We start from the raw sequence: 13,287 nt of genomic DNA, 5'->3' as shown, positions 1-13,287 counted from the left end.
GGTTTGGCTTAAACGCTTCCACGCACAGATGTATCCTGGACTAACTGTGACCTCTGAGGAAAAGCGTTCGCTTCTCATTACAGACACCTCAAGAAAGAAGTCATTAGGGCTTACTGAGGAAAGAATGGAAAATACCGTCACTTTACAGACCATTAGCTCATCTGGCCCGCCATGCTTTGTTTTGGTCCTCTCTGAAAAGACATGATAGAAATTGCAAAACTTCTGAAAGACAAACTGGTGGGATATAAAGCAGGCACAGAAAAAGAAGGGGCAAGGAGCGTGGCTATGGTAGATATTTTCATAATATCTCCTATTCTGTTAAATAAAGAAACTTGTAACGGGGGAGTTTCTATAAAATGCTACTTCTATGGTCCTGTTTACCTTTGTGGTTAATACCAGAAGGTGCTGAATGACAAGGAAAGAAATGTCCTGTAACTAATTACAAAGTATATTGCTGCAGGTTATTAATACATACAAACTTTTTTGCAGTGTTTTGTCTCTGGATGAATAAAAATCCTGTAAGTTAATCAGAACGCAGTTTTAGCTGGCTTTGAGCACAGTCTGGAGTGTAATTCTCTCTGGAAAGTCTCCTCTTGCCTAGAAAGTGCTTTGTAAGATTTCTGAGCTCCAGGGTAGGAGGTACCACACAGCAGGGATGCTCTCAATGGTGTGTTCTAGCGTGTGAGTTCCGAGAGCATTCTCATGAGATCCTGCCTTGGGAAATGGAAGTTGATTGGAAGGTACCAATAATGTGCTGCTAGACAAATAGGTTCTCAAGTGTCTGGCTACTCAGTAACTTCTGTACAAAATAAATTCTTGCCTTGACAGTGTTATCACAATGTCCAGGGCCACCTTTCTTTCAGAATGAACTAGGTTTGTGCCTGTGGGGGAGAGCAGGGCTCAGGCAGAGGAGGCATACAGAGATTACAAGACATCCCGTGAATCCTGGAGACTTCTTTTTATTGACTGGCTCCCTTTTCAGTGTCATGTATCCATCCCTCTGGACTGGCTACGGACATCTCTAGAATTGTACAGCTCTGTTTCTGGGTTGTCCTGGATGATACAGGAAATGTCCTTTCATTTTCTTTAAAACTTAAATAGTTCACTTCTATAGCACACTTGATCTTCCTTTTTAGATCCGTCCGTTTCTTGCAAGTTACAGCATACATTTTGAAGGATGCCTTGGCATTTCTGTTCCATTTGGCAATACAAATCTCTGGTTTCCAGAGAAACTGCTTAAGTGCTCAGACACTCAAGTTAAAATAGCATAGCATGCTACATTTAGAGGGTTGGAAAGACAGCAGCCTTCCAAACATCACACTCTGATCACACTGGGCTTCTTGCGAGGAAAAGGAAAATGCTCAGGGAAAGGCAAGCTTTATATAAAACTCCAGTGAGGAGTCACGGTTTGCTGTGCTGTTGTCAGAAAGGTACAGTGGGATTATCCGCTAGAGAAACAAGGAAGGTAAAAGTTGAGTCTTCAAAAGAACAGGTGGATTGTAGAGCATGTAAGATGCTTGTACAGAGAATGTCGTTTGGTTCACTGACAGTGGAAGGCTAATGTTATTTTTTTGCCATTTAATTACGAACATGAAGTACTCATGTGCTGTAGAGATAAGCAAGGATTTATGTCTTTGTTCTGAACTAGTAGATGTGCATAGATAAGCAGTACAAATCTGAAGGCCGTATCTGTAACTTGCTCGGGCTCTGCAGTGCTTCTGGCATATCTTGCAAACATTGTTTTTTCCATCTCGCTTTGACGCAGAACTTCAGGTGCAGATTCCTGTGTAGCTGGGAGTATCTAATCTCTGCAGCCTGCTTTACTACACCAACATCTTCGGGGTTTGGTTTGGTTTGGTTTTTCCCCCTGCTGGAATTTTAAACTGATAGGTCAAGCTCCTAGACTGGATTCTTCCTTTTCATTGTGAAGTGTGCTTGTGGTGAGGTCTCTACAAGTAGTCAAAACTTGCACAAAGGAGGTAGAACTTGCAGAAGGTTCAGCTGTCTGCCCAGGCGGCCTCTAAAATCTCTTTTCTGAAGCCCTGCTGCGAGTTAACCAGTGTGTAACACTCTGTTTCCTGCTTGGTAAACAGCTCCACAAACTGGCCGGTACTGCTGCCGTGCTTACAGGAGGAAAATCTGGTGAGGAGGGCAATGGTTGTAAGCCAGTTACTTTCCTAGTGACGGGGAGTTAAAAGCATGCACAAAATGTGTGCCCATAATTCTTCCCCCTCCATAAGGAGGAAGACTGTACCTGGCAAAAGCAGCTGGGATCATCTCCGTTGTGGTAGAAGGAGGATGTACGCAGGCAGGACTTCCTCTGTGTCGAGACCAGGGAGTAGTTAGTGTTAGATCGCTGTGTGGATTTCCTGTGAATTGATGCTCGCTCCGAGAGGACAAGCTGTAGGCTCTGCAGCCTGTAGCTGAGCCTAGAAGAACTTGTGTATACACAAACCATCACAAAACACTGTTTCTGGTGTGCCTGGACAGTTTGTTACCTAGAAAGGTGATGTCAGGAACCAGAAAATCTAGCTACAAGTTCCAAAAGTAGATAACTTTATTCAAGCTTTGTTTTGTTCTTTAGAAGGGAACTGGGGGGAGAAACAGCTAAAAGACAGTTTTGTCTTCATTTCCAATCTCCATGGATCTTGTTGAGTGAGGCATAACTTTCTGCATGGAGATCTTTTTTCCAGTGATGAGGAGTCACATTGGTATCATCTTCCCAGTGACCTCCTGTTGACATCACAAACTAAGGTCAGTTCCTCAGTCACTGAAATGAAAGCTACCTGGAATATATTTGTGTTTAAAAGTGAAAAGCAAATGAAAATACGCTACAGACGATAGACTTCTGGATCTGCTCTTGAATAGAAGAGTCTAAAGTGAAATTCTCATAGGCTGTGCTGATAGCTTTCTTCAAAACCAATTTATAGTACTTTTTTTTTTTTTCTGTAGCATTACTTTGCAAATGTGAGCTGTTGGTTACTTATCTCAATAATGCATTGGTAATGACCAGCTAAGCAGCAAGACACAATAAAAAAACCTTCTTACAGCTATAAAAGAAATACTAAACAATAGTTCTCTGTACTTCGCATTCACAAATAGCTGTTACTAGTTGCTTAGCTACCAGTGACCCTTATTAAATTTCCATTTAGAAGAAGTGATGAATTCAAAATCATGAGGGGATTCTATCACAGGTAAACAATCGCAAAGTATTTTAAATGCAGCATTTCAATAATAGGATAATTATTTTTTCACAGCTTTTTTTAAAAAACAAAGCAAAAAAACCCCAAACAACAACAACCAAAGAAAAACAAGACCATCCACCCCCTCAAAAAAGCCCCCAAACAAAACCCGGAACAGCAAGAACATTCCAAGAACCGTTTTGCTATAGGAGGATTTATGCTTATGTACATGTGAAGGCTAAGTTACAGATGATGGTGTGACTGCCGTAGTTCATTGACCTTTGTAAAATAAATATGTAGGGCCTCTTTATTGATTATTTCTAGGCAAAAGAACATCATTAAAGAGGAGTTATGCTGATATATGCTTTCAAATTTATCTCAAATGTTAGTCATTGCAAGGAGGATGTAGATGCCCAAACTTAATATTTGGAAGCCAAGAAACAGGGTGAAATAAAAAATTAACAGTCTTTTTGCACTTGTAAGTTAAAAAATTTCTTTTTGTTTATCTGCATTTAAATACCCTGTGAAATGGGCCGGGGTAGGGAACCAAATCTCTTCTCTTGAGTGTTCCCAGAGAAGGGATAGAATTGTGTCATAGTTAGAAGGGAAGCAGAGGGAGATGCATGGTAATTCTCACCTTTCATGTTATTTTCGTTGTCAAATTTCCCATTTTATCTATTATAAATATAAATCATCCATTCATTTTTTTCCAGATGTTAAACCATCTAACATTTTGGTAAACTCTAGAGGTGAAATCAAGCTTTGTGATTTTGGTGTCAGTGGACAACTGATAGATTCTATGGCAAACTCGTTTGTTGGCACACGCTCCTACATGTCTGTAAGTACAGATTTTATAGCTTTGAGTTTACTGTACGTTATGGTAGAGTTATCACAATGCCAGTAATCAAACAAGAAACCAACTATTGCCATTACTACTGCTGTTCGTAGTTCAGCGCTTCCTGCATTCCAGGAATATTCCAGTATCGTATCAGACTGTGCATGGTGGGGAAAGAACCGTTGCAAGAAAAGCCAAGCAACTTGGAATATTTTATAACGCTACGAAAGAGATGCAATTGCGTCTACATTGCAGAATGCAATAGGTTAATGCATTTGGGTTTTGTATACATATACCTCCAAAAAAGGCCAGTGTTTATAATTTGCTTTCCTTATTAAGTGTGGTTCTCTTTCCACTCCAGCGTTTTGCTGCAGTGACTTATGTAGGCAAACTGCTGCCTTGCTAGCGATCCTGTTGTGACTGCTCCCGGGAACGCGACACGGCTGCAGCAACAAGAGAAAGCATAGGAGTGGCTAGTGCGGACAAGGCCGCGGCAGCTAATCTGAGACTATTTACAGGGTGTTCTTTACTCCTCTATATGAGGAATACCTTGAAGCTTGCTTTTCAGAGGAACTCTTTGCATTATGTGAAGGTCACAGTTAATGGAAATAACAGATCTCTGTTCTAATGTACTCGCCTTGTTCAGCGCACAACCAATTAACTCATACAATCGGTGTTCAGAGATTCTGCTGTAGGATTGAAACTGTGTGGGCTTGAACTTAAAAGAAAAAAGCATAATAATGCTGCTTCTGCTTAGCATGGGACCTGCATTTCAACATCAAAGACGGTATTTTCTTTTTTTTTTTTTTTTTTTTGTCATTTAATATTGGTAACATACTTGAAATAAAACTGGCTTATGTTCCCACATACATCTAGGGACTGTTGCTAATTAGCAAAAAAAAAAAAATTCACAGCTCCATCTCTTCTGGGCCCTTGACATACTACTGGCTTTCCCTTTTTCTTCTGGTAGAATAAATGAGAGCAAAGTGCTGTCTACCTTCAGTTTCCTTCAATTTATTGTTTCTGCCAGACTGAGATGATTTAGCTTTGCTCTCTGTCACCATATGTCACAGACCAAGTCATGATGGTGATTTTATTTATTCTTTTTGATAGTATCTGGAGTACCTTAAGTACCTTTTCTTGCAGTATCTTCCATAGCATACTTTTTCAAGTAACAGCTAGAGAATTGTTACATGCCAAACAACATCCTGTTCTACCCCATGAAGGTGTGTACAATCAACAACGCTTAACTTGAACATATTTTCTAGATTCTAATTATTTTTGTGTAACTGCTACCGTCTGTGTTTCCTGCTTTTTCTCATCCACTCACTTCTTCCTTTACACTTACATTTTATGAAAATCTACTGCATATCTTTGGTTTTGGGCACCTTTTCCATTGTCCAGCAATTGTGTTGTTTAACGGGTTGGCTTTGGAACTAGCTGAGGTGGGACACTGGAGAAAACTCAAATACAATCTCAGTAAATGTTACAAAACTAATTTAACAAAACTATCACCCATTACGGCAGAGGGAAGAGACTTTACAGTAATACTGCATTCTTATATTCTGTGCGCCTAAGTTTTAAATTATAGACGTTTTTCCATAATATGCATATAGTCAGGGAAGCATCTGCACCGTTTTTGTAAAATATGAACTTGATTTTTAAAAAGAGAACAGAAAAGCAAAGTGACCGTTTTCTTCAGTAAGTCTTAGTAAAAATGGATCCAAGGATGGTGTAGATTGATGTATTAAAAATAGCAGAAACCATCTTCAGCATTTAACGTAGCACTGATAAAGCAAGTGCAAAAACTAAGCAAAAAGAGTGAGTTAAGGACTAATCTTATGTTTTAGTTCTTTAGGCAGAAACAGAAGATGGGTACGCTGATCAGAACTGAGGATCTTTGGAGCAATCTGATTGGGATATCCAGATTTAATCATCATTCAGCTGACCAAAAGAATCCCATACCTAAATATCTTTCCAGTGTTCAAGTCTCCTAAGAACAGTACAAAATATATTTTTAGCTGAGTCTGTCTTACCTGCATACATTTTTGTAATACTTACATTAACATGTGTATATAATCTAGTCAGAACTTGTGTTTGTCCCTTTCTAGTTTGGTTTTTCCTGAGGAAAAAATTCACTTTGCATAATCAGGCCATAATGTGCAAGTGGTTAAGCTGGCAGAACACATGTCTGTCTTCCTATCTTGTATATATTTTTCAATCATTATACCTCCAGGAAAGGTCTGTGCCCTGCATAATAATTCAATTTGTGTGTTAGGTTTTATTATCATTTCGATGGATTATAGAGCTCAACAGCTTATTTAGACATTACTTGAATATAGATCTAAAACTACAGTGTGCATGTATATAACAGTCCTTGCATAAATGCATTTCTGCTGTAGGGAGCTATCAGAATGGTGTCAGCTGAGAAGTGTCACAAACCACAAGATTGTTCCTAGAGCACCAAGTCACTTTTGGACCTATATAGAATCAATAAAGTCACCTTCCCTCTCCTTCCCAAAGCAGAAAACCAGGAACAGCTGCTCAGGGAAACGAGGTGAATCTTTAGTTGCCCATGCTAGTTATGCTTTCTTGTTCTCTAATTATCCCATCATTATTAATAGTTGCAACATTTAGATGCCATGTTAAAGTTGTAAACCAGCAACATAACAGCATCACTTTTAAAGAGTCTGAAAGTTATTTGCAGTGGTGGTATACAATGTTTTTGGAACTTCTGGAACTCCAGATGAGAGATTTAAAGAAAAAGATCAGTAAGTCACTCATTGGAATGTATCATACGAATAAGTTGGGGTTTCAACTCATTTTATCCTCAAATAAATATCCTCAAAACCTCATTTTATCCAGGTTATTGCAGAAAGCAGGGTTTTTTTTTTTTTTTCCTTCTTGTTACAATACTGTCTCCTCTTCCCCCCTCACCCTCCCCCCCCCTTTTTTTTTTTTTGTAGCCGGAAAGACTACAGGGAACTCATTACTCGGTGCAGTCGGACATATGGAGCATGGGGCTGTCACTGGTAGAAATGGCTATTGGCAGATACCCAATTCCTCCTCCTGACTCGAAGGAGCTTGAATTAATGTTTGGCTGCCCAGTAGAGGGAGATTCCCCAGTCACCGAGACCTCGCCCAGGCAAAGAACGCCTGGTCGACCAGTGAGCTGTAAGTTAACAACAATCTCTTCAGTTCTTTCCTAATACCTTTTGCTGTCAGCTTAAAGGTCTTCCTTACCTGATACTGGTCTGCATAGTGTGGCTTTAAATTTTCAAAAAATCAGGATTGTGTTGGGCACCTGGCTCAGTCTTACTATGAGGAGGTATCTGAGTTTGAGAATCAAGGACCAGGGATCCTTTTGTTGATAACTGAGCTGTTCATGAGCACCGTTACGATCCCATTCTGTTGATGGGGTTCATCTCTCTAAGATGCAATGCTGATCAGAGCAGGTAGGACGATTCCCAGTGAAGTTAATGGTTTGGATCAGACCTGAAAACAATGTCTCCTTGCCTAAAAGTATGACCCTGTTGCTGTTTCACTTCTTTCCTATAAATCTACTGGATGCCACGTGAAAATAGAGGGGGTGCCTGTTAGCTTCTTAAAACACCTCTGCCACGGGAGGAGAGTAACACTGTATTTTTCCACTTTTACAATTTCTTCTTAGCCTATGGACCAGACAGCAGACCCCCAATGGCAATCTTTGAACTTCTTGATTACATTGTCAATGAGGTAATCAACTATTTGCACCTGTACTAATACAATTGTAAATTTTTAAAGCATTCCAGAATTTGAGGGGGTGTGGGGTTAGTGTTAGGATAAGCCAGGTCTTCTGATCTTTTATCGCTGCAATATGAGACATGCATACATCCTTGTTATGTGTGTTGGCTTGATTTTTTAAATTTATTCCCAGGAAAATTTTAGTTGAATTCTCTGTATCATTTAAGTAGGTTTATGGGTTTTCTAGCCTGGATCATGCAACCTGTTAGGACAGTTAATAGCAAACAGCACGATCAAGCATATACAAAACTGGGCGGTTTTTATTTAATTCGTTTTAGTCTTAAGAACAACCTCATTTATAATACTGTGTCTTTCAAATAACTAAGCTACAAGGCTAGTTACTAGAGATTGGTATTTTAGAATTGATAGCCAGTATTTTCACAAGTGCTGCTGAAACTCACATGACTCCACTGCTTGTGTCCTCCCAAACAAACAAACAAAAAAGGCATGTTCATGTTAGCTGTCATTTGTAACAGCTGCATAACTTAATTGTTCCAGGTGAATGAATTACACAAACAGGTGTCCCACCCACCTATTTAAAAAGCCCAGGTGGTGCCTAGGTCCCTGCAAAGACTAGCATTGCTTGTGCTGCTGTACATGCACGCATAAACCGCTGCTGTTCCTCGTCTGTGCGCGCGATTCTGCTCTCGCGTTACAAACCTATTTTGCATATTATGTAACACTTTAATATGCCAGCACTACCTCTTGGAGTAGAGTTAGCATTGGATTACTTAAGATACGATGGTCCTGCTCTTGTAGCATCCCCGAAGGGGTCAATTTAAGCTGAAAAGCTGCAGTAGTTGAGAATTTGGCAAGATGATCTGCTTGTGCTGCAGCAGAGGTGGCAGAAATCTTCAGCATGAGCTGCTGCATCCAACAAAGTCTGTACACCAGTGAGTAACTGAGAGCAGGCCACATCTCAGCTTTGTGCATACAAGTAACCCAGGTGTAAGTGCTTGTGGGACCCATGGTGTAAGAATGAAAACTTAACTCTGACCCTGTAGCAAATGTCATGGAGAACAAGACAGTACTGCGCAGGTTTATGTAGTACTACTTGTTTCTTTATGAGAATCCTTTTTAATTCAGAACCCGAACAAAACTCATTCCCTGGGACAGAATATTTTGATCAAAAGGATTATGGAACTAATGATGTGCAGGGCATCTTCCCTTCCCCAAACTGGAGATTAGTAGTGAGGAGAATAACACAGTGCTAATTACTGCCAGCTGCTCTGAGCCTTCTTTAATGACAGCTCAAGGTTGTGTTAACCCTGTTCAGGTGTGTATAGAGGGGAAAAAAAAGCACAACAAAAAACACCCCACCCCATAGAAACTCTCTGGCCTGATTTATTACTGAAACACCACCTAAAATCCAGCAGCTGTGAGAGTAATAACCAAAACTAGTCAGTAATAAACTCAGCACCTTTGCTTTTACAAACCATATGACGGCATGTCCTTCATTCGTATGCCTGGAAGCTGAAGTCTGCCTGGCGCTTGTGTCGGAGCTCAGCTTTGAAGGCAGGCCTGGGTAGCGCGAGCGCCTTACCGCTTTGCCCGGATAGAGGACATACAGTTGGCAGATCTCTGGGTAGGTTGTGCATTGCCATGTACTAGATATGCAGAATGACTGCTGATTTTTTTTGTTGTTGTTTTTTATTTTTTTTAGCCACCTCCAAAACTACCCAATGGTGTGTTTGGCTCTGAATTTCAAGATTTTGTTAACAAATGGTGAGTATTTTCTCTGCAGCTAAGTTGCGAAGGGACGCGTTTGGGATCAGCCCTGCTGTCTTACTGCATCGATAACTTGGCAATTAGAGACCCTATTTGTAGGTCACAGCAAATGTGGAGTAATTTCAATTAGCGTAACCCTCTTTCTCCAACCGTTAATGTGCCTAAAGCTCATTTTACAGGCACCAGCCTGACAGCATACGCATCCAAAGAGAACCCCAAAGCGGAGAGATGTTCCCCTCTTAAGACAGGACCTCTGCTTCTGTGTGCAACTTAGAGTAGCGCTTTCTCAGCACTGAAGACACCATAGTACTTACGGGCTCTGATCAGACAACACACTTCTAAAGGAGGATCCTCACTTTCAAGGGTAACCTTCACAGCATTCTGCAGTGACTGTTCTGTGTGATGCAGAAGTCTTGCAGGCTCCAGATGCTTTTTTCTTTCCGAGTGCTTCACTGAACTAACAACTTTATCACACCAGTCATTCTTCCATCTATTTACTTCTCCAGTTGCACTTCAGTGATACCTCCGCTGAGCCAGTATATTCAGTGCTAAGGGAGGCAGTTCATTACAGTTTGAAAAGCTAGTTTGTTTATTAAAAGCTACATTTACTTATTAAGAGCTACATATATTTATTTACTGTTTCCAAAAGGAAGAACAGTAACACAATAGCTGTACTTGATACTGAGCTTGAAAAGACTTAGGTAAAAGAAACTTGAGGGATAAAGCGGCTCGTATTGTGTGTTAAATGGGAATTTGATCTCTCCAGCTTGGTCTCCAGCTCACTCCAGCCCCCACTAAACAGTAGCAGGCAACTCAGGATTTCGTAGCTAAAACTAGACCTGTGAAACCTACAGAAGGGAGCTGCTTACAGACCCAGATCTGTGTGTGAGAGGCACAACATTACCTAATGCTTTTATCTGGAGTGGTATCTTGGGACCAAAGCAGTACACCAACATGATAGAACTTGATCTTTATTTTAAAAGATAATACCGTGTAACTTGTGTAACACTTTCTGTTTTCCTAGTTTAATTAAAAATCCTGCTGAGAGAGCCGATTTGAAGCAGCTGATGGTAAGTGAAAGTCCTTAACTTGAACTAAGAGCACTCTTCCATTCAGGCTGGGTTCCTCAGCTGACCTGAGGCCGGGATCAGAGCATATGGCCTTGAGTGCAGCTTCTGGCCCTGACACAAGCAGCTCCAGCAGTTTGGGCAGGGGGGGCTGCTTCTCTGATCCGCAGATCAAGGGGCCCGAGGCTCTCGCACAGTCCTAGAACAGGGACCATCAAGGAGACCAAAGCTGGTGGTTTTCGGAGTCTGTCATTTGATAATTACAATGAGTATATGACCTAATGCTATTAAATTAATTAGCAAAAGAATTCTCTTTCTTGAGTTTATTAGTCAATAATAATGTATATCGATTCTTACTTTTAAGAGGAAGAAGGAACAAAATTCCACATACTTTATGGACTAGTTAAATACACTTTTATCATCTTTTGTGAAACACAAAAGTTGCCGCTCTTTTTTTTTTATCAGCTTTGCCTTGCAAAATCTGTAGAACTACTAGACGCAAACAAATCTTGCAATTTTTTTTTTTCTGCATGAAATGATCTTTTTGGTTTTAGTGGATCTTTTCATGGCAGAAAATTCAAGTTTTCCCTTCTCTGATCCTGCTGTATAATAAGGGTGCAAAGTGCAATCAGACTCTTTTGATTACAAAAAGCCTTTCTGTGCACAGGCAGATATTTTCCAGAGTATTATCTCAAGTGGCTGAGTCACATCCTTATCGCATACTGTGGTGTAAGTATTCTGCAACAGGCACTGTGTAGGCAGTATTCCTCTGGAATTCGTTGCAATGTGTACGTTTCATATGCTGGTTATTTCAGTAATCCTGCAGAAAAGCTCTCCTGGTCACTTCATGTGGGTTGCCAAATTTTATAGCTAGCTTGAATACTGAAAGTAAACTGGATTTATTGTATTTCATGTTATCCAAAATTATTATTTAACAGATTGAGTGCTTGAATAATAGTATTCTTCTCCTTTGCTCAGATTCATGCTTTCATTAAGAGATCTGAAGCGGAGGAGGTGGATTTTGCGGGATGGCTTTGTTCAACCATAGGCCTTAACCAACCGAGTACGCCCACGCATGCTGCTGGAGTCTGAGTATGGAAGAGCAAACCCTGTACTGTACATCTGTTAACAACGATGCTATTTTGGTCCTATTTCCTCAGCTTGTACCTGTTCAAACATGTATTTCACCTCATAAGGAAGAATGTCTTTATAGCATGTGCCAAATGGTTTTAAATTTTGTCATAAACTAATTGGTATTGTATTACATTTGTTTACTGACCAAAACGTTAAGATGTTTAAGTTACAGTGCTTGCTGATTTTAAGTGATTATGGATATTCTTTCTTAATGAAAATATCACTGGGGGTGTTCACCCCCAGCTTGTTGGAACTTTATCGGGATTCTTTGTAAATTGTTGGTACTTCAATCATGCTTACCTAATCTCCCACGCAAAAAAAGGTTAGGGGTGCTCCAAAACTGTACCTGTCGAGCATGCTTTTGCTGCTGCCAAACTGTATCTGAAAGTTAGGCCTAATGGTTCCAATGTTGCTGTTGTTTAGAGATCTCTCTTTCCAGGTAAAGAAGGCAAGAGCTCTGCGTTTCTTGGAATGTACAGGGCAATAGTCTAATTGTAGACTTGTTCATATTTCTATATTTATTTTTAAAACATATCATCATACTTGGGTTTAGTGATGTACGTCTTTCTAATTGATTTTAAAAAGTTAGTTCTTGGAAGTGTCCTACAGAATCAAGACAAAGATCCAGGCAATTTCCTTTCTTTTAACCTAAAAATTCATGACAACCGTGTTAGTGTCTAAAGTGTATGAAGATCCTCTATTAGTTTGGTTTTTTTTTTCCTCTCAATGGATTTTTCTCAGCAATGGATTCTCTTAATAAATAGATTATCAAGTAACTTCTTGAAGGTTTTTTTTTAAACTCAAACTTAACCAAAGCTTTAATCCCAAGTCATTGCTGCATTATATAGTCTTTTTCTATATATTTTTCCACAACCGTGCAACATCCTGAGTTCCAAGAGGTACGAGATTGCATATGTAAGATGACAGCATGTGAAACCAGGCTGGAGTCAGTTGCCATGCAGTGGGTTAATCCCCTGTTTACCAGGTTTCTGTGGAACGTCTGAGGGAAGCCTGAGGTTTTGTCCGCATAGCACTCGCACAACTTGTACGGCACTGGGTGCTCCGTTGGGTGCTGTAACCCGCTGGGTGGGGTGCGACAGGCATTTTTCCGTGGGCAAACCAGCACTGGGGCATGGAAGATGGATGCTGTGATCCACCCAGCGGAGAGCAGACCTGCTTGCCTGCATCTGTCATTAACCAAGAGCCACTGTACTACACCCATCTCCAGCTTGCTTTTTTGTCTTAAGTTCAGCTTCTGTCAGTTGGCAAGCTCGTTGCTGCTCTGTACAACAGAACCAGAGGTGGTACACCACAAAGCAACGTTATAAAAAGTTTACCTCCTTGAAAGGATGTTTTGGGCACGGAAATGGCTTTAGCTCCTTCCCAAAAGGAATCCAAATCATTCTAGACATGAACTTCCACTTGGCCAACAGTATCGAGTATCGGGGAGAGGGATAGAGTAGCCCTCAGCCCATCAGCGCTAGGAAGTGGCTCATTGACACGTCCAAGGCTTCCTTCAGCTTCTCTTCACCTGAATGTGCCTGTTGGGTACTGCCAA

The 13,287-nt window shown here is 40.5% G+C and overlaps 1 protein-coding gene across 1 annotated transcript in view; it reads left to right on the top strand.

Annotated features, from left to right (window-relative positions):
• MAP2K1 (mitogen-activated protein kinase kinase 1) overlaps nucleotides 1-12,460 on the top strand; it is a 40,303-nt gene extending 27,843 nt beyond the window's left edge. Inside the window, exons 6-11 of the mRNA XM_075713703.1 lie at nucleotides 3,896-4,020; nucleotides 6,984-7,191; nucleotides 7,688-7,752; nucleotides 9,464-9,525; nucleotides 10,553-10,598; nucleotides 11,574-12,460. Of these exons, the coding sequence (XP_075569818.1) occupies nucleotides 3,896-4,020; nucleotides 6,984-7,191; nucleotides 7,688-7,752; nucleotides 9,464-9,525; nucleotides 10,553-10,598; nucleotides 11,574-11,687 (620 nt within the window). The 3' untranslated portion in view covers nucleotides 11,688-12,460. The remainder of the gene's footprint in view (nucleotides 1-3,895; nucleotides 4,021-6,983; nucleotides 7,192-7,687; nucleotides 7,753-9,463; nucleotides 9,526-10,552; nucleotides 10,599-11,573) is intronic.
• Nucleotides 12,461-13,287: the final 827 nt, after the last annotated feature.

This window comes from Pelecanus crispus, chromosome 7 (assembly GCF_030463565.1).
Source record: "Pelecanus crispus isolate bPelCri1 chromosome 7, bPelCri1.pri, whole genome shotgun sequence".
Lineage (NCBI taxonomy): Eukaryota > Metazoa > Chordata > Aves > Pelecaniformes > Pelecanidae > Pelecanus > Pelecanus crispus.
The sequence above is the reverse complement of the archived record's forward strand: the minus strand, read 5'-3'. Positions and strand labels throughout refer to the sequence as shown.